Below are 20,915 nucleotides of genomic sequence, written 5' to 3'. Positions count from 1 at the left end.
CCTATAGCAGGGACTCTACAGATCTTCACCAAGATACAGATATTTTATTTTATTTTATTTTTTATCAGTAAGCTGAGCTAGCATCAGGACTGCAACCTCATTCGACCCCAAATCCATCCCTGAAATGACTTCTGTTTATTTATATTAAATCCAAAAGATATACGGACATATAATATAAGATCAAATGTCACAGTTGATGTGTGTTATAAATCCGGAAAGTACACACAGGTAAGGTGGATAAGGATTGGGGGTTTCCGAACATTTCAGGTGTTTTTGCCCCCAAAAAGTTTACATGGTGTATTTAAATAATCTAAATAATGCAGATAAATAATAATAATAACAATAATAATAATATGGCAGATTTAACAAATCCTACAACATAAAAAAACATTCACTTAATTATGAGAATATATTCAAAGTAAAGAATTTAAAACAGTGGTTGACTTAATCAATCTGGCAACCCGGTTAAAGACCGTTAAAGACCCCTCCTCTATTATCCACATTTAGCCCGAGACTCCAGCAGCTTCTGCAGTGTTCACGAGCTCTTTACTTTATCAAGTTTCTAACAGGATCTAGAATGATCCAGAAAGAAATTATGATAGATCTGTCTAAATATATATACAACTGTAATAACAGAGTTGTTATTTGATAACAGAGTTGAATGTCTGCTTACATTCACACTAATAATAATAATAATAATAATCACCACCATCATCATCATAATCAACATCATCTGTTTTAAATAAATGTTTTAGTGTTTTACTGAACTGACTTTAGTGATCCTTGACTTTTAATTAAAGCTAACATCATGTTTTCTTCACATATCCCACTAATTGGTTTATTTATTTATAACACAAACAACAGATATATATTTACGAGTTCCTTCTAATATGTTATTGTGTCTTGCACAGTTACTTGTATTATGGACAAACCACAAATTCTAAGACTAATAAATGAATAATAAAAAAAAAATAATAAAAATAAATAAAAATAATAAAGAATTGGTATGGTGAAGTTTTTTGTATAAAGACCTTTATTTAACATATGGAAGGAGTCTCCAGTGTCAGAGCTTTGTAACGTTAAGAGGAGCATTTCTTGTCTTATTAACTTCACAAGGGAGAACAAAAAAAATTGAAACCAGTGATGAAAAGATGAAGAGAATAGAGAACAGGAACTTCTCATTTCAAGAACACCATTCACTGTAGCTATAAACAGTTAAAAAAAAAGCATAATGTGGTGTTTATTAGTAAATTGAAAACAAATATATTTCTTTCCAAATTTGCTTAGGTAATGTGTCCTGAAATAATCCACGCTGTAGTGCTCATAAACGTTGACGCTTCATCACACCACAGTGTCGTTGATTAGTTTCTCGTATTTACTTAAAACTAGTAATGCACAGCAAATTAGGGTGCATGTGAACGCTGCATGTTCCCTCCTTCAGTGACTCATGGCCTATTTAAAGGGTCCTAACTCACCTCAGCTCAGGGCAGTGTCAGGGCTCGGGTCATCGGTATGTGAGGTGATGTCATCACACACACACACACACACACACACACGTTCTAAACACGTAAAGATGACACAGTGAAATGATCGCCAAGAAACGCGACCTTCCCGCTTATTCCCGTCCAAGATGCCTTATGAAGACTCTGAGACACGACATAGCAATTGAGGACCATCAACACGTATAATGAGCTTTAAACAAGTCTCTTTATTGAGTTATTTTAGATTTTCTACATGGACTCGGACAACAGAGGAAGACTAGACCTAGCGAAAGGGGAACACGTTCGTATTCTAGGACACACACGCACGCGCGCGCGCGCGCACACACACACACTCTCTCACTCACGCGCACACACTCAATATTTTGCATATAATACAGAGGGAAAGGGTTTCCGAGACTCACTTTCAATACACACACATTTGTTGTTTGATTCTCAACCACACTTCTGAATGCAATTTGAAGTCATTTGGCAGTTATTATCATTATTATTATTTTTAAGACATTGACAGTTGACCGGAAGTGACGGGACGTATCCCAAACGGTAGAAGGTACAACAATAATACATTCTCAAACTGACGGTCTTTTTCAGAAAATAAAAATTCAGCAGATAAAAAAAAAAGAGAGAAAGAAATAAAGACATTACAATAATGTGGCTTATTTACTATCTGCTGGATAATTTAAAGTTTAAAGCATACGAGGTAACATGATACAAGTATAGACCACTGTTGCTAGGCAACCAGGAACTACGCTTTACTAGCTATTTACGGCGGCTAGCATGAGCGCAATGCTCGTTAAGTCTGTTTTACAGACAATGTGGGGAAAAAATGAGACCAAACTGTCAGGGATATCAACATTTCCATTAGAAGTACTGTCTCTAAATTAAAGCCGTTATACAGTTAAATTGACACTTTAAATACAAATAGCATTAACATCGAATCAAACAAAGTGTTCACTGATCAGTGTTAGCAGAATATTTCTGGCAATTTCCTCACAAACAACTCATGAGGTGATCCTGAAGCTAAAGTGCTAGCATTTCAAACTACTTCACTATTCCTTCAGCCACTGACAGTAACACCACATCATAACTAATGCACGAAAATAAAAGAAGACTTGTTAGAACGGATTCTGCTTAGCGTATGGGATCGTCAATAAAATGGGCGACGTTCTAGCGGCAACACTAGGTGATGAAGAATTTTAACTGTTTGAGACGTTTATTAAAATGCCTGATGTTCTTGTGGGTAGAGAAGGGTTCTAGTGTTAGGGATCATGGACAACATGTTAGTAAGAATGCTAGGTAGTTGTAGAGTTGTAGAATTCGGGAGGTTTAAGAAAAATGGCTAATATTTTAGCAGGAATGCTACGTAGAGAAAGTTCTAAAGTTAGGGACTTTATTACTAGGCAGTAAAACACAATAAAATCCTTTGTTAAGAATGCTTGCTAATGAAGTAAGCTCGCTACCTTTTTTGTTTAAAAAATGATAATTATTAAAATGACTAGCTAGACCATCAAGTAGAGAATAGTTCTAGCATTTGGGACTTATGTCCCGAATAAATTGGCTGATGTTGTTGTAATAACAAAATATTGACTAGCATTTTAGACAGTTGCTAAAATGGCCGACGTTCTAAGGAGAACGTTAAGAAGAGAAAAACTGTAGCGTTTACGATGATCGTTAAACTGGTCGTAGTAAGAATACTAGCTAGTAAAGGATTCTAGCATTTGGGATGTTTATTAAACTCTCTGGTAAGAACAAGAAGAAGAGAAGGTTTCAAATAATTGGTACGTTTATTTCAAATTGAAAAAACATGCTAGTAAGAGGGCTAGATAGTGAAGAGTTGTAGTGTTTGGGACGTTTATTAAAATGGGCACGATATTGTCGAGTTCTAGCATTTGGGACGTTTAATGATAATGGGCAACATGCTAGTACGAATGCTAGGTAGTGAAGAGTTGTAGTGTTTGGGATGTTTATTAAAAAGGCTGATACTGTCATAAGAACATTATTAACGGTTTTAGCATTTGGGATGTTTAATAATAATGATATTGGCCAACATGCTAGTAGGAATGCTAGATAGTGAAAAGCTTTAGCAAATATTTCTAAAAACTGAGGGAAACAAACTCTAATCAAATCTAATCAAATTCTTTTGTACCCTGCCTGACGCTAAGTCAGTGCTACGTAAGACGGGACCTCTAGCGTTTGGGACACGTGTCTCTCCGTATGTTCTCATTGAAATAAATAGACAATGAATAAAACAGTGCACTGTACAATATTATACACAGACCTTCACGAAGCCTGATAAAGAACCGGAGAACTTCCTGTTTGTTTCTCCGTGAAATGGCGATTGAGAAACTTCAGGCTTCACAGACGACGCTGGTGTAACGTTATTCATTTCTCATAAAATTCCAGTGTTTTGTTTTGTTTTTCCTGTAATATATTACATACAGTTTGACATCATAAATATCCTGTAGCTTCGTAGTGGCCGGCAGAATCGGCGATTTCTTTACAACCCCTCTTCCTTTTTTAATAAATTACACACATGCTTACTTTAGTCTCATTGATCCGTATGTACATCTGACATTTACAGATTCTCCAGCTAAATTTCTGTAAAAAGGAAAGTTGACATTTCACCAGTCAGATTTTTTTAAAAAGAAGAAAATTCGTTCAAAATATTAAAAATTAAACAAAAAACATTTCACTCATGACCGTCCTCCAAAGACTGGGGTTGACTTTTATAATGAAATAATTACATTTTAGAATTAAATAATATTTGCAAATTTCTTTCTCCTATCCTAAAGAAAAAAAAACGACTTTCTACTTCCTCAAGCCTTGTGTATTTCTCGTTGTGTAGCAGTACAGATTTCTCCATCACATCACCTACGTCATCATTATTCACAAACAGGATGGAAAATTCATTAAAAAAAAAAAATTAAATAGAAATAATTTAAAAAAGCACAAACATTTCCTTCACTACATACAGAAAATTTGTACTAAATGATAAAAAATAAATAAGTACATCAAATATCCAAACAAGCACCTGGCTGCTTTTAGTGTCATGACGAGAAAATAAAAAATAGATATGAAATTTTAATTAAATAATAAATACACTAACGAATCCAGTATGCAAAAGAACGTGAGAACTAAAGTGTACAAATAAATAAATAAATAAATAATTCCAGCATTATTGTACTAAAATATTCCAGTGCTTTTCTCTTGGTGATGAATCGAGATGATTCACGTGTGATGAATTGCTACAGATGCACACGTTCGAACCCGAGACTTTTTCTTCACATTAATTGTGAAATATTTCCGTTTTATTGTTTCTTAAGCCACTGATTAGGTTTGTAAATTTTGCGCCAGTCTCAGTTCTAGCTAGCGACTGAAGCGTAGAGCTGGAGAAGCTGGAGCTCAGCATCACTGTTAGCTCAAATTTAGCCTCATCTTCATTCTTGTTTTTGGAATAAACTACATTTTTTCTTGCTAGCTTGCTAGTTAGGTTTAGCTAACTTTACTTTAATTTTATTTTTAATTTCAAGATTTTTTTGTGTTGTGTTTTCAACTCCAAGGTCCTAGTTTTAACCAACCACACTTTAATTTCTCACTGAAATGTTTCTAGTCTTAGCTTGATCTCTGACCTACGTTTAGCTAAACACTTTTGTTTTAGCTAATTCGTTGCTAGAAGCGAAATCTTTAATGAAATTTAGCCATGAAGATTTTTGGAATACAGAAATGTCCCAGACTTTGTGTTTTCTGAGGTGATTTTTTCACCACATGGCCTCCTGCATCTGTTCACAGTTTTGTTCTGTTGAACTTTTACATTTTCTGAGTAAAACACACACTTGGTAGCTTGCTAACACCCCCAGCCCTGCCTCAGATTTTAATTGAGATTACCTCAGCCCTAGAAATCTTACGCTCTGCTTCCCGATTAGCCGAGTTTTAATTATAATTAACAATTCGTTGAATTTAGATCATCTTTCTAATAGTTTTAATATTGTGCTTACTTTAGTTACTCTTCTTGTGTTAGCTTTACGCTTAGCTAACTGTAATTTTAGCCGAAATTACTCTTTTGTTTTAGCTTGTTTACTTCTGTTCGTATTTAAGAATAAGAAATCATTTTTACAAAAGTTTAATATTTGTAAATACATATTTCATGAATACATTTGGAGCTAAATGACCATGAGCAAGCTAATTAGGTGCTAGAAGCTCCAAGTTTAATAAAGTTTTCAGCTTGCTAACCCACTTCTAACCACTTTTAGTTCTAATTTTACCGAGCTACGTTTAGCTACACCTATTTCAGCCTGAGTAAATCTCTGAGCAAATCTGGTTTGTTAGTTCAAATTCCGCTCTAATCTGTGCCAGCCCCAGTTTTAGTTTAAATTATTTGTTATTGCTTCTTTGTGCTTATATTAAGCTTGCACTTTAACCTCGTTTTGCTACAGCTAGTTAGCCGGGTCGTATTTCCTGCTAGCTAAGTTATAATTTAGTCAAGCTAAGTTAAAAGATTTAACTCCAAATTAAACTCCATTTGCTTTTTCAAGCAGCAGATCATATGAAGTAGGTTAGCCGAGTTTGATTTAATAAACATTCCGTTATTGGAGCGTTTAGCGAGCTAACGTAGCTGGTTAATGTTTGTTGAGAATGTTTAGACTCTGTACGGACATGGATGGCAGTCCACTGCGTGATAAAGGAGACTGTATTTACATATGTAAGAGTGTAGATGTATAAATTAATTTGTTTTCTCCTAGACTGGAATAAGCGCTTAAGCTCAGACAGATGGGCTTCGGTCAGGTTCGGATCGTGTGTCATGATCGGCGTTATGGCGGCCGCGCGGCTGTAACGGCCCTCGGCGTTTCAATTGTTTTGCACTCGGGTGGAAGATAAATACGGCTGGTATTTGAGCCAATGGAGCGTGTGTACGGCGACGAGGCACGATTTTTCAAAGGGTTGAGAATGTGATGCGTGTGTTGAGAAATCCCGGCGTGCTGTAAAATCTGTTTTGGAGGCCATATATCTCTGTCCTCGAGCGATTCTGACTCGAGACGGGTTTTAAAAGGGGAAGAAAAAAAAGAAAAAGAGCCAGTGACGGGCAGGTCGGATGAAAGGGATTTACACGTCAGGCGTGAAATTGTACTTAACTCGAGGTTACTAAGCTGAAGTGACACTGCAGCGTGTGTTGGTTTAAAGCGCCTTAGTGCAGGCTAAACAACAAAGGAACGGTGTTATGTCCCACACGCGACGCCTAGCATCCCACCTGTTTAGCCTGTTAGCCGAGTCAAGCGTCTTCTGTAAAAAATACAGAAATGTTCCAGTGTTTTCTGAGGTGATTTTTTCAGCACATGGCATCCCGTATATATATATTCACAGCTTCATTCTATTCAACTTTGTACATTTTCTGAGTAAAACAGACAGTAACAGTGTTAGCTTGCTAACACCTCTAGCCCTGCCTCAGATTGACCTCGCTAACCCTAGCTAGCTCCTGCTCTGCTTAGCTGAGTTTTAATCCTAAATAACAATTCATTCTAAAAAATTCTTCTTTTTTATAGTCTTCATTTTTATAGTCTCAGTATTGTGCTCTTAGCAAGCTGTAATTTTAGCTGGAATTACTTTGTTGGAAATAACGTTGTGATTAACTTAGCTCCTGCTAGCTAGTCAGACAGTAATGTGCTAACAGGAGCTAGCATGTGTGTCAGGGGTTTGGATTTGTGCTTGTTTTTTTTTCTGTTAGCTTGCTAGCTTGCGTATATGCCTGATACGTCCAGGTTCTTGTCTGCAAGTTAGCGGCGAGCGCGGCTGTAGCTGGCTAGCGAGTCATAGCTCCTGCCGCTGTAGATGGAGCTCAGCGACGTGCTGCGACCGTAACTGCGGTATGAAGAGCGGCTGCGACTCCTGCTGCGGCTGTGGCTCGGGCTCCTGTTGAGGGAGAACAGACTCCAGGAGGACAGACTGCTGGAGCGGCTCGAGGAAGAGGAAGGACTCGGGCGGTAGTAAGGAATCGGGCGCTTCCTCGCACTGACCAAAAGAGAGAGAACAACAAAAATGAGACAGACATTTTGCAGCCTTACAGCCTGAGCTGTTTAATTAACAGCCTTCAGGTTCACTGTGTGTGTAGAAAGGTGAAGGTTCAGGGTGTGTGTAGAAGGTGATGGTTCAGTGTGTGTGTAGAAGGTGATGGTTCAGTGTGTGTGTAGAAGGTGAAGGTGAAGGGTGTGTGTAGAAGATGAAGGTTCAGGGTGTGTGTAGAAGGTGATGGTTCAGAGTGTGTGTAGAAGGTGAAGGTTCAGTGTGTGTGTAGAAGGTGAAGGTTCAGTGTGTGTGTAGAAGGTGATGGTTCAGAGTGTGTGTAGAAGGTGAAGGTTCAGTGTGTGTGTAGAAGGTGATGGTTCAGGGTGTGTGTAGAAGGTGAAGGTTCAGGGTGTGTGTAGAAGGTGAAGGTTCAGTGTGTGTGTAGAAGGTGAAGGTTCAGTGTGTGTGTAGAAGGTGATGGTTCAGTGTGTGTGTAGAAGGTGAAGGTTCAGTGTGTGTGTAGAAGGTGAAGGTGAAGGGTGTGTGTAGAAGATGAAGGTTCAGGGTGTGTGTAGAAGGTGATGGTTCAGAGTGTGTGTAGAAGGTGAAGGTTCAGTGTGTGTAGAAGGTGATGGTTCAGTGTGTGTGTAGAAGGTGATGGTTCAGAGTGTGTGTAGAAGGTGAAGGTTCAGTGTGTGTGTAGAAGGTGATGGTTCAGTGTGTGTGTAGAAGGTGAAGGTTCAATGTGTGTGTAGAAGGTGAAGGTTCAGTGTGTGTGTAGAAGGTGATGGTTCAGTGTGTGTGTGTAGAAGGTGAAGGTTCAGTGTGTGTGTAGAAGGTGATGGTTCAGAGTGTGTGTAGAAGGTGAAGGTTCAGTGTGTGTAGAAGGTGATGGTTCAGTGTGTGTGTAGAAGGTGAAGGTTCAGGGTGTGTGTAGAAGGTGATGGTTCAGGGTGTGTGTAGAAGGTGATGGTTCAGAGTGTGTGTAGAAGGTGAAGGTTCAGTGTGTGTGTAGAAGGTGAAGGTTCAGTGTGTGTGTAGAAGGTGAAGGTTCAGTGTGTGTGTAGAAGGTGAAGGTTCAGTGTGTGTGTAGAAGGTGAAGGTTCAGTGTGTGTGTAGAAGGTGATGGTTCAGAGTGTGTGTAGAAGGTGAAGGTTCAGTGTGTGTGTAGAAGGTGAAGGTTCAGTGTGTGTGTAGAAGGTGAAGGTTCAGTGTGTGTGTAGAAGGTGATGGTTCAGTGTGTGTAGAAGGTGATGGTTCAGTGTGTGTGTAGAAGGTGATGGTTCAGTGTGTGTGTAGAAGGTGATGGTTCAGTGTGTGTGTAGAAGGTGATGGTTCAGTGTGTGTGTAGAAGGTGATGGTTCAGAGTGTGTGTAGAAGGTGAAGGTTCAGTGTGTGTGTAGAAGGTGAAGGTTCAGGGTGTGTGTAGAAGGTGAAGGTTCAGTGTGTGTGTAGAAGGTGAAGGTTCAGTGTGTGTGTAGAAGGTGAAGGTTCAGTGTGTGTGTAGAAGGTGATGGTTCAGTGTGTGTGTAGAAGGTGAAGGTTCAGTGTGTGTGTAGAAGGTGAAGGTTCAGTGTGTGTGTAGAAGGTGAAGGTTCAGTGTGTGTGTAGAAGGTGATGGTTCAGTGTGTGTAGAAGGTGATGGTTTAGTGTGTGTGTAGAAGGTGAAGGTTCAGTGTGTGTGTAAAAGGTGAAGGTTCAGGGTGTGTGTAGAAGGTGAAGGTTCAGTGTGTGTGTAAAAGGTGAAGGTTCAGGGTGTGTGTAGAAGGTGAAGGTTCAGGGTGTGTGTAGAAGGTGAAGGTTCAGTGTGTGTGTAGAAGGTGAAGGTTCAGTGTGTGTGTAGAAGGTGAAGGTTCAGTGTGTGTGTAGAAGGTGATGGTTCAGTGTGTGTGTAGAAGGTGATGGTTCAGTGTGTGTAGAAGGTGATGGTTCAGAGTGTGTGTAGAAGGTGATGGTTCAGTGTGTGTGTAGAAGGTGATGGTTCAGTGTGTGTGTAGAAGGTGATGGTTCAGTGTGTGTGTAGAAGGTGATGGTTCAGTGTGTGTGTAGAAGGTGAAGGTTCAGTGTGTGTGTAGAAGGTGAAGGTTCAGTGTGTGTGTAAAAGGTGAAGGTTCAGGGTGTGTGTAGAAGGTGAAGGTTCAGGGTGTGTGTAGAAGGTGAAGGTTCAGTGTGTGTGTAGAAGGTGAAGGTTCAGAGTGTGTGTAGAAGGTGAAGGTTCAGAGTGTGTGTAGAAGGTGAAGGTTCAGTGTGTGTGTAGAAGGTGAAGGTTCAGTGTGTGTGTAGAAGGTGAAGGTTCAGGGTGTGTGTAGAAGGTGAAGGTTCAGGGTGTGTGTAGAAGGTGATGGTTCAGTGTGTGTGTAGAAGGTGAAGGTTCAGTGTGTGTGTAGAAGGTGATGGTTCAGTGTGTGTGTAGAAGGTGAAGGTTCAGTGTGTGTGTAGAAGGTGATGGTTCAGTGTGTGTGTAGAAGGTGAAGGTTCAGTGTGTGTGTAGAAGGTGATGGTTCAGTGTGTGTGTAGAAGGTGAAGGTTCAGTGTGTGTGTAGAAGGTGATGGTTCAGAGTGTGTGTAGAAGGTGATGGTTCAGAGTGTGTGTAGAAGGTGAAGGTTCAGGGTGTGTGTAGAAGGTGATGGTTCAGAGTGTGTGTAGAAGGTGATGGTTCAGTGTGTGTGTAGAAGGTGAAGGTTCAGTGTGTGTGTAGAAGGTGATGGTTCAGAGTGTGTGTAGAAGGTGATGGTTCAGTGTGTGTGTAGAAGGAGATGGTTCAGTGTGTGTGTAGAAGGTGAAGGTTCAGAGTGTGTGTAGAAGGTGATGGTTCAGGGTGTGTGTAGAAGGAGATGGTTCAGAGTGTGTGTAGAAGGTGATGGTTCAGGGTGTGTGTAGAAGGTGAAGGTTCAGGGTGTGTGTAGAAGGTGATGGTTCAGAGTGTGTGTAGAAGGTGAAGGTTCAGTGTGTGTGTAGAAGGTGATGGTTCAGAGTGTGTGTAGAAGGTGAAGGTTCAGGGTGTGTGTAGAAGGTGATGGTTCAGAGTGTGTGTAGAAGGAGAAGGTTCAGTGTGTGTGTAGAAGGTGATGGTTCAGTGTGTGTGTAGAAGGTGAAGGTTCAGGGTGTGTGTAGAAGGTGATGGTTCAGAGTGTGTGTAGAAGGTGAAGGTTCAGTGTGTGTGTAGAAGGTGATGGTTCAGGGTGTGTGTAGAAGGTGAAGGTTCAGTGTGTGTGTAGAAGGTGATGGTTCAGTGTGTGTCTAGAAGGTGATGGTTCAGGGTGTGTGTAGAAGGTGAAGGTTCAGGGTGTGTGTAGAAGGTGAAGGTTCAGTGTGTGTGTAGAAGGTGATGGTTCAGAGTGTGTGTAGAAGGTGATGGTTCAGAGTGTGTGTAGAAGGTGAAGGTTCAGTGTGTGTGTAGAAGGTGATGGTTCAGTGTGTGTGTAGAAGGTGAAGGTTCAGTGTGTGTGTAGAAGGTGAAGGTTCAGAGTGTGTGTAGAAGGTGAAGGTTCAGAGTGTGTGTAGAAGGTGAAGGTTCAGGGTGTGTGTAGAAGGTGAAGGTTCAGAGTGTGTGTAGAAGGTGAAGGTTCAGAGTGTGTGTAGAAGGTGAAGGTTCAGGGTGTGTGTAGAAGGTGAAGGTTCAGAGTGTGTGTAGAAGGTGAAGGTTCAGTGTGTGTGTAGAAGGTGAAGGTTCAGAGTGTGTGTAGAAGGTGAAGGTTCAGAGTGTGTGTAGAAGGTGAAGGTTCAGAGTGTGTGTAGAAGGTGAAGGTTCAGAGTGTGTGTAGAAGGTGAAGGTTCAGGGTGTGTGTAGAAGGTGAAGGTTCAGAGTGTGTGTAGAAGGTGAAGGTTCAGTGTGTGTGTAGAAGGTGAAGGTTCAGAGTGTGTGTAGAAGGTGAAGGTTCAGAGTGTGTGTAGAAGGTGAAGGTTCAGAGTGTGTGTAGAAGGTGAAGGTTCAGAGTGTGTGTAGAAGGTGAAGGTTCAGGGTGTGTGTAGAAGGTGAAGGTTCAGAGTGTGTGTAGAAGGTGAAGGTTCAGTGTGTGTGTAGAAGGTGAAGGTTCAGAGTGTGTGTAGAAGGTGAAGGTTCAGAGTGTGTGTAGAAGGTGAAGGTTCAGAGTGTGTGTAGAAGGTGAAGGTTCAGAGTGTGTGTAGAAGGTGAAGGTTCAGGGTGTGTGTAGAAGGTGAAGGTTCAGGGTGTGTGTAGAAGGTGAAGGTTCAGAGTGTGTGTAGAAGGTGAAGGTTCAGGGTGTGTGTAGAAGGTGAAGGTTCAGGGTGTGTGTAGAAGGTGAAGGTTCAGGGTGTGTGTAGAAGGTGATGGTTCAGTGTGTGTGTAGAAGGTGAAGGTTCAGGGTGTGTGTAGAAGGTGAAGGTTCAGGGTGTGTGTAGAAGGTGAAGGTTCAGGGTGTGTGTAGAAGGTGAAGGTTCAGGGTGTGTGTAGAAGGTGAAGTTTCTGGACCTGGTGATTCTCCGAGCCTCGAGATGACTCGGCGAGTCTCTTCTCCTTTTCCTCATGGGGGAACAGATTCTCCTCCTGCTGCGCTTCCTGCTGCACTTTGACGGCTTCTCACAGGAGCTTGAGCTTCTCCTTCTCTCTCGGATCCTTCATGAGGAAACAGATATCCAGTAAATCCTGCCTTTAAAAAGTTTCAAAGTCTCCTGTTCACGCCGGACACACTAATGATCTCGCAGAGTTTCAATCGCAGTCTTGTAGAAATAAAAGACTGATTTAACATTAAATCAAACATTAAATCTCGGTTTTCTGTTGCCATGGAAACCAACATGCAAAGTTTGTATTGTAAAAAATAAAAGTCCTGTCAAAAAAAAACAAAAATGAGGCTTTAAGCTTTTATAGCTTTGTATTTGTTTTTATATCTTTGTTGTTGTTGTTGTTTAAAAACCGCAATGCCTTCTGGGAGAATGTTCTCCTGAAGATCTACAGTGATAATGCCACGCCTCATCTAACACACTTCACTTCAGCTCATTAAGTACCTGAATGTCCAGCACTGCAAAAATAAATAAATAAATAAATAAATAAATAAATAAACTAAATGGAAAACTGCTAGAATGCAGATGTTTTTTATTTGAAGGTTTATTTGATTTATTGATGTATTTTGAAAGATGTCTTAATGTATGCCGTGTGAGTGAGCAGGAGTCAGAGCACCGCAGCGTACCGGTCCGGTGTGTATCTCCAGTGTTTCCCGCTCCGTCGACTGCTCACGCTACACACACTCCCTCTCCTCGAGTCACAGGAGGAACTGGACGAACGGGAATACGACCTACACAGAGAGAGAGAGAGAGAGAGAGAGAGAGAGGGAGGGAGAGCGAAAGTGAGGGAGACACAGAGATAGAGAGTGAGGGAGGGAGAGAGAAAGTGAGATAGAGAGACACAGTAAGAGAGAGAGTGAGGGAGCCAGAGAGAGAGAGTGGGGGTGGTGAGCAAGAGAGAGTGAGAAAGAGGGAGACAGAGAGAGAGGGAGAGAGAAAGTGAGATAGAGAGACACAGTAAGAGAGAGAGTGAAGGAGCCAGAGAGAGAGGGGGGGGGGTGAGCGAGAGAGAGTGAGAAAGAGGGACAAAGAGAGAGAGTGAGAGGAAGAGAGAGTGAGGGAGGGAGAGAGAGGGTGAGGGAGGGAGAGAGAGTGAAAGTGAGGGAGACAGAGATATAGAGGGAGGGAGGGAGGGAGGGAGGGAGAGAGATAGAGAGAGAGAGTGAGAAAGAGGGACAAAGAGAGAGAGAGTGAGAGGAAGACAGAGTGTGTGTGAGAGAGAGAGAGAGTGAGAGGAAGAGAGAGGGATGGAGAGAGAGAGAGTGAGGAGATAAAAACGACAGCTGTAGTTAAACTCAGCTCTGTTTCATCAGGAGGTGTCGGACCTGCGGCTGGAGGAAGGAGACCTGCTCCTGGATATGTGACGCCCCCAGTGGTGAGAACTGCGTGAAGATCGGCTCCTGCTGCGAGAGCGGGTTTCTGAGCGATGCTGAGATTTCACAGCAGAAGCAGAAGGATGGCTCATGAATCTGACACAGCTGCTGGACTCTTCACTGGAACATACAGGAAACACACAACAAGATGAGATGATGATGATGATGATGATGATGTGTTGAACTCCATAAACAGTGGTTTGCTATCAGACAGGGAGGGGGCTCGCTAATTTAGAAACATTTCAATCTTGAAAAATGAAAATGTAAATCGAGGTTAAAGGTTAAAGTGACCATACCTATATACTGAATTCATAATATTCTCAGAAGAGCATTTCTTGAACCTGATTGGTCAGAAAGTGTTGAATTTTTTTTTTTGATTTAGCAGGTGCTCTGATTTGATTGTTTCCATAGCAACAACTAAAACAGTGACTTGCACTGGGGTGGGGGGGGGGTACTGCACATCATATCGTTTAAAAGCCTGCCTTATTTTTCCACACAGTAAAGATTTTATTCTAAGGAGACGTCTAGGGTTTTTTATACTTTAATGGAAGGAGTCTCCAGTGTCAGCGATTTTTTACACTTTATTTCTTAATAAAATTAAATTTTATTTTTTTAATGTATTTTTTGTCTAAAATGGAGAATACAAGGCTGATGAAATAAGGACATAGCGCATTCAGTGGAGAGAGAGAGAGAGAGACTGAGACAGAGGGAGGGAGAGAGTGAGTGTGAGATAGTAAGAGAGAGAGAGAATGAAGGAGAGAGAGAGAGACTGTGATATAGTGAAAGGGAGAGAGAGTGAAGGAGGGAAAGAGTGAGTGTGAGATAGTAGAAGGGAGAGAGAATGAAGGAGAGAGAGGGATAGAGAGAGTGTGAGATAGTGAAAGGGAGAGAGAATGAAGGAGAGAGAGAGTGAAGGAGGGCTAGAGAGATTGTGAGACAGTAAAAGGAAGAGAGAGTGAAGGAGAGAGGGATAGAGAGAGTGAGATAGTAAAAGGGAGAGAGAATGAAGGAGACAGAGAGAGTGTGAAGGAGGGATAGAGAGAGAGTGAGATAGTAAAAGGGAGAGAGAATGAAGGAGAGAGAGAGTGTGAAGGAGGGATAGAGAGAGAGTGAGATAGTAAAAGGGAGAGAGAATGAAGGAGACAGAGAGAGTGTGAAGGAGGGATAGAGAGAGAGTGAGATAGTAAAAGGGAGAGAGAATGAAGGAGACAGAGAGAGTGTGAAGGAGGGATAGAGAGAGAGTGAGATAGTAAAAGGGAGAGAGAGAGAGTGTGAGATAGTGAAAGGGAGAGAGAATGAAGGAGAGAGAGAGTGAAGGAGGGCTAGAGAGAGTGTGAGACAGTAAAAGGAAGAGAGAGTGAAGGAGAGAGGGATAGAGAGAGTGAGATAGTAAAAGGGAGAGAGAGAGTGAAGGAGAGAGAGGGATAGAGAGAGTGAGATAGTAAAAGGGAGAGAGAATGAAGGAGAGAGAGAGTGTGAAGGAGGGATAGAGAGAGAGTGAGATAGTAAAAGGGAGAGAGAATGAAGGAGACAGAGAGAGTGTGAAGGAGGGATAGAGAGAGAGTGAGATAGTAAAAGGGAGAGAGAATGAAGGAGACAGAGAGAGTGTGAAGGAGGGATAGAGAGAGTGAGATAGTAAAAGGGAGAGAGAATGAAGGAGACAGAGAGAGTGTGAAGGAGGGATAGAGAGAGAGTGAGATAGTAAAAGGGAGAGAGAATGAAGGAGAGAGAGAGTGTGAAGGAGGGATAGAGAGAGAGTGAGATAGTAAAAGGGAGAGAGAATGAAGGAGAGAGAGAGTGTGAAGGAGGGATAGAGAGAGAGTGAGATAGTAAAAGGGAGAGAGAATGAAGGAGAGAGAGAGTGTGAAGGAGGGATAGAGAGAGAGTGAGATAGTAAAAGGGAGAGAGAATGAAGGAGACAGAGAGTGTGAAGGAGGGATAGAGAGAGTGAGATAGTAAAAGGGAGAGAGAATGAAGGAGACAGAGAGAGTGTGAAGGAGGGATAGAGAGAGAGTGAGATAGTAAAAGGGAGAGAGAATGAAGGAGAGAGAGAGTGTGAAGGAGGGATAGAGAGAGAGTGAGATAGTAGAAGGGAGAGAGAATGAAGGAGAGAGAGGGATAGAGAGAGTGTGAGATAGTAAAAGGGAGAGAGAGAGAGTGTGAGATAGTGAAAGGGAGAGAGAATGAAGGAGAGAGAGAGTGAAGGAGGGCTAGAGAGAGTGTGAGACAGTAAAAGGAAGAGAGAGTGAAGGAGAGAGGGATAGAGAGAGTGAGATAGTAAAAGGGAGAGAGAGAGTGAAGGAGAGAGAGGGATAGAGAGAGTGAGATAGTAAAAGGGAGAGAGAATGAAGGAGAGAGAGAGTGTGAAGGAGGGATAGAGAGAGAGTGAGATAGTAAAAGGGAGAGAGAATGAAGGAGAGAGAGAGAGTGTGAAGGAGGGATAGAGAGAGTGAGATAGTAAAAGGGAGAGAGAATGAAGGAGAGAGAGAGTGTGAAGGAGGGATAGAGAGAGAGTGAGATAGTAAAAGGGAGAGAGAATGAAGGAGACAGAGAGAGTGTGAAGGAGGGATAGAGAGAGAGTGAGATAGTAAAAGGGAGAGAGAATGAAGGAGACAGAGAGAGTGTGAAGGAGGGATAGAGAGAGAGTGAGATAGTAAAAGGGAGAGAGAATGAAGGAGACAGAGAGAGTGTGAAGGAGGGATAGAGAGAGTGAGATAGTAAAAGGGAGAGAGAATGAAGGAGAGAGAGAGTGTGAAGGAGGGATAGAGAGAGAGTGAGATAGTAAAAGGGAGAGAGAATGAAGGAGACAGAGAGAGTGTGAAGGAGGGATAGAGAGAGAGTGAGATAGTAAAAGGGAGAGAGAATGAAGGAGACAGAGAGAGTGTGAAGGAGGGATAGAGAGAGAGTGAGATAGTAAAAGGGAGAGAGAATGAAGGAGAGAGAGAGTGTGAAGGAGGGATAGAGAGTGAGATAGTAAAAGGGAGAGAGAATGAAGGAGACAGAGAGAGTGTGAAGGAGGGATAGAGAGAGTGAGATAGTAAAAGGGAGAGAGAATGAAGGAGACAGAGAGAGTGTGAAGGAGGGATAGAGAGAGTGAGATAGTAAAAGGGAGAGAGAATGAAGGAGAGAGAGAGTGTGAAGGAGGGATAGAGAGAGAGTGAGATAGTAAAAGGGAGAGAGAATGAAGGAGACAGAGAGAGTGTGAAGGAGGGATAGAGAGAGAGTGAGATAGTAAAAGGGAGAGAGAATGAAGGAGAGAGAGAGTGTGAAGGAGGGATAGAGAGAGAGTGAGATAGTGAGAGAGAGAGTGTGAGAGAGGGAGAAAGAGAAGGAGAGAGAGAGAGAGTGAAGGAGAGAGGGAGAGAGAATGAAGGAGAGAGAGAGTGTGAAGGAGGGATAGAGAGAGAGTGAGATAGTAAAAGGGAGAGAGAATGAAGGAGACAGAGAGAGTGTGAAGGAGGGATAGAGAGAGAGTGAGATAGTAAAAGGGAGAGAGAATGAAGGAGAGAGAGAGTGTGAAGGAGGGATAGAGAGAGAGTGAGATAGTGAGAGAGAGAGTGTGAGAGGGAGAAAGAGAAGGAGAGAGAGAGAGAAGGAGAGAGAGAGTGAAGGAGAGAGGGAGAGAGGTCTGCGTTATCTTTTGACACAGTAAAGATTTTTTTCTAAGGAGATGTTTGTTTTTTTTTCATACATTTATGTAAGGAGTCTCCAGTGTCAGTGTTTTTTTTACACTTTATTTCTTATTAAAATGCATTTTTTAGTCTAAAATGGAGGAAAGGAGGCGGATGAATGAACAGATGTTGATATCTGTGGTAACTCGAGTCAGAACAGGAAATAACTCATTGAGTGTGGAGATTAAAACGCGGCTCATGTTTGTCATTCATCCAGAAATAAATTGCTAAATCGTCGCCAAATTGCTGTTAAAGCCGAGGAGGAAGTGGAGTTATTAGGGAAATAATCCACTTAGCTTCCATTTGCGTCTCTCACCTTTTGAGCTTGTTGAAAGCCGAGGTGTTAATGTGTCTCTCTCCGTGTTCAGCTTTACTCAGAGACTCGTAGCTGCTCAGAGAGTTTCCTGAATCGGACAAATTGTCCAGAAATTTCAGTTTCTCCTGTCGGTCCGCCGTGACCTGCGCCCTCGAGACACCGGTTTTAGACGACGGCGGAGAGGACGTGTCGTTTCCTGAATCGTAATCGGCACGTCCTTTACCCTGAATACACGGCGAGTCCTGGACCACCGAGGTTTCCAGCCCAGGACGCGAGTGAACCACCTGCAAGAGAACCACGCTGTTATATAAAATGGGGGGAGAGACAGAAATCTATCTGCAGTGTGAGCTCTCTAGAAAAGCGCCTAGGTAGCACAGAGAAGAAAAATTAAAACACTTTTCCAGAACAAGATCAAAACTTTTAAGAGATGATTTTAAAGAACATGCAAAATTCATCACATGCCAGAAAAAGGAAAGAGAAGAAATGAAAAAGGGGAGAAGGAATAATATACACTGAAAGAAGGGGGGGGGAATGTGAAAAAGAGGGACAGAGAGAGAGAGAGACAGAAGAAAGAGAAGAGAGAGAGAGAGAGAGAGAGAGAGGAGAGAAAGAGGGACAAAGAGAGAAGAGAGAGACACACTGAGAGGGAGGGAGAGAGAGGGACAGAGAGAGAGAAGAGAGGGAGAGAGCAAGAAGAGAGAGACACACTGAGAGGGAGGGGGAGACAGAGGAGAGGGAGGGACAGAGAGGGAGAGAGAGGGGGACACATAGAGAGAGAGAGAAGAAAGAAAGAGGAGAGAAAGAGGGACAGAGAGAGAGGAGACTGAGAGGGAGGGAGAGAGAGGGACAGAGAGGAGAGAGAGGGAGAGAGCGAGAATAGGGGGACACATAGAGAGAGAGAGAGAGAGAGAGAGAGAGAGAGACAGAGGCAGTGAGGAGAGAGAGAGACAGAGAGAGAGAGGGAAAGGTAAAAGAAAAGACTGGATTACTAATAAGCAAAGGAAGGATTTAAAGAAAGGAGAGGAAAATAATAAGAAGAAAACAAACAAACAAAAAAAAAGAGAGAAACAGTAAAGAAAGCCCTGTTTATAAAGTTCTGTCTATCATTAATGTCAGATTTCGTCTAAATGTAAGATAGGATCTAGAGACAGAGAAGAAAAGCTTCCGTCTAATCCAGACTAACTAACAGACAAAGCGCTGAGGAATTAAAAAGGACATTTGGTTTGAGTTTAGGTTTCTCCTGCAGGAAGAGCTTTTAAAGTCCACCAGCGTCCTACAGTAAGACGCTAAATCTGCGGATAGCATCGACTTACCAATCCAGACTTCCTCCTTAAGTAGGTACGGTGTAGGAAAAAGGGAAGAGCGGGTAACGTAAGTGCATCGTTAGAGCGGGAAAATGCAAGAAAAAGACAAATAAGCCTGGTCTTCAACACCCAAAGCCACTCTGCCTCACTGCTTTTAACACGCTTCACTTTCTTCTGCTTTTTATCATTATTATTATTTTAAATATTCTATCCGTCAAATGGCAATACAGTGTTAGTGTCGTTATTAAACACAAAATACTACATTATTATCAAGAACATTTACAGAAAGAAACATGAGCAGCTACAAATGTCTGATTATTTAAGTTAAAAAAAACAATCGGGTCTGTGAGCCGCGATTCCTGGTTGCAAAAACGTAGATTACGCTGATTAGCTAATTAAGATGAAGTAGCTAATTTCCATATCCACAGTGAAATAACTACGAATTCAACAGGTTTATCATAAGTTAGCGAGCTTTAACTAACCCATGGAGCTCAACTAATCTCTAGCTAGCTAACACCAGAAATCCAGAAACCCCTGAGGAAAATCCTGAGGAAACCGGAAACCCTGAGGAAACCAGAGAACCCTGAGGAAACCCCTGAGGAAACCAGAGAACCCTGAGGAAACCCCTGAGGAAACCAGAGAACCCTGAGGAAACTCCTGAGAAACCAGAAAGCCCTGCGGAAACCCCTGAGGAAAAACCCCTGAGGAAAACCCCTAAGGAAACTGGAGAACCCTGAGGAAACCAGAAAACCCTAAGGAAACCCCTGGGGAAACCAGAGATCACTGAGGAAACCCCTGAGGAAACTGGAGAGCCCAGAGAAAACCCCTAAGGAAACCAGAGAGACCTGAGGAAACCCCTGAGGAAACTGGAGAACCCAGAGAAAACCCCTTAGGAAACCAGAGAGACCTGAGGAAACCCCTCAGGAAGCTGGAAACCCCTGAGGAAAACCATGAGGAAACCGGAAAGCCCAGAGGAAACCCCTGAGGAAACTGGACAACCCTGAGGAAACTGGACAACCCAGAGGAAACCCCTGAGGAAACCAGAGAACCCTGAGGACACCCCTGAGGAAACTGGAAAACCCTGAGGAAACCCCTGAGCAAACCGGAGAACCCTAAGAAAACCCCTAAGGAAACCAGAAAACCCTAAGGAAACCCCTGAGGAAACCAGAAAACCCTAAGGAAACCCTTGAGGAAACCCCTAAAAACTGGAAAACCCTAAGGAAACCCTTGAGGAAACCAGAAAACCCTAAGGAAACCCTTGAGGAAACCCCTAAAAACTGGAAAACCCTAAGGAAACCCCTGAGGAAACCAGAAAACCCTAAGGAAACCCTTGAGGAAACCAGAAAACCCTAAGGAAACCCTTGAGGAAACCCCTAAAAACCGGAAAACCCTAAGGAAAACCCATTTCCATATCCACTGTGAACTAACTACGAATTGAACAGGTTTATCGCCAGCTAGCGAGCTTTAACAAACCCATAGAGCTCAACTGAACTCTGGCTAGCTAACACTCCGTTCTGACTGAGACACTGTCTATAATCGACACGTAGCACTCGCTAACGTTCTTCAGATTTGTCCACCATGTTAAATTTGTCTGCAAACATCAAATCATTACAGACTTCACTTAATTCCTCTCAAATATAAAAGCTTTTCTGTAGCGTTTATCCATCACAGGAGTCCACACACCTGGAGTCTACTATCCCAGGGGACGTGACAACCCATGGCAGAAAACACACACACACACACACACTACAGACAATTTAAAAATGCCAATCAGCCTGCAGCTTCTGTCTTTGGACTGGTGGTAGAAACCGGAGAACCCTGAGGAAACCCCTGAGGAAATCGGAGAACCCTGAGGAAACCCCTGAGGAAAACGGAGAACCCTGAGGAAACCCCTGAGGAAACCGGAGAACCCTGAGGAAACCTCTGAGGAAACCGGAGAACCCTGAGGAAACCCCTGAGGAAACTGGAGAACCCTGAGGAAACCCCTGAGGAAACTGGAGAGTCCCGAGGAAACCTACAAGGAAACCAGAAACCCCTGAGGAAACAAAAGAACCCAGAGGAAAGCAAACAACACTGAGGAAACACCAGAAAAAAACTGTGGAACCACATGCTAACAACAAAGCATCACTATATCATTTAGCATCCTTTAGCATCCTTTAGTCACTGACAGGATACCGAGCCATCGGGATCTCAGCGCTAATCCATAATAATTTAGCTAATGCCAGTCCGATTC

At 42.4% G+C, this 20,915-nt stretch overlaps 1 protein-coding gene across 1 annotated transcript in view; it reads right to left on the bottom strand.

Moving 5' to 3' along the window:
* Nucleotides 1-1,278: 1,278 nt before the first annotated feature.
* Nucleotides 1,279-20,915, bottom strand: part of srrm4 (serine/arginine repetitive matrix 4) — an 81,590-nt gene continuing 61,953 nt past the window's right edge. The window contains exons 9-13 of the mRNA XM_058375713.1: nucleotides 17,379-17,662; nucleotides 13,344-13,511; nucleotides 12,645-12,749; nucleotides 11,930-12,073; nucleotides 1,279-7,502 (exon numbers count right to left, since the gene is read on the bottom strand). Of these exons, the coding sequence (XP_058231696.1) occupies nucleotides 7,268-7,502; nucleotides 11,930-12,073; nucleotides 12,645-12,749; nucleotides 13,344-13,511; nucleotides 17,379-17,662 (936 nt within the window). The 3' untranslated portion in view covers nucleotides 1,279-7,267. The remainder of the gene's footprint in view (nucleotides 7,503-11,929; nucleotides 12,074-12,644; nucleotides 12,750-13,343; nucleotides 13,512-17,378; nucleotides 17,663-20,915) is intronic.

Source organism: Hemibagrus wyckioides, linkage group LG22, assembly GCF_019097595.1.
Source record: "Hemibagrus wyckioides isolate EC202008001 linkage group LG22, SWU_Hwy_1.0, whole genome shotgun sequence".
In the NCBI taxonomy this organism is placed as follows: Eukaryota; Metazoa; Chordata; class Actinopteri; order Siluriformes; family Bagridae; genus Hemibagrus; species Hemibagrus wyckioides.
Note: the sequence above shows the minus strand (reverse complement) of the source record. Positions and strands in the feature narration are given on the sequence as shown.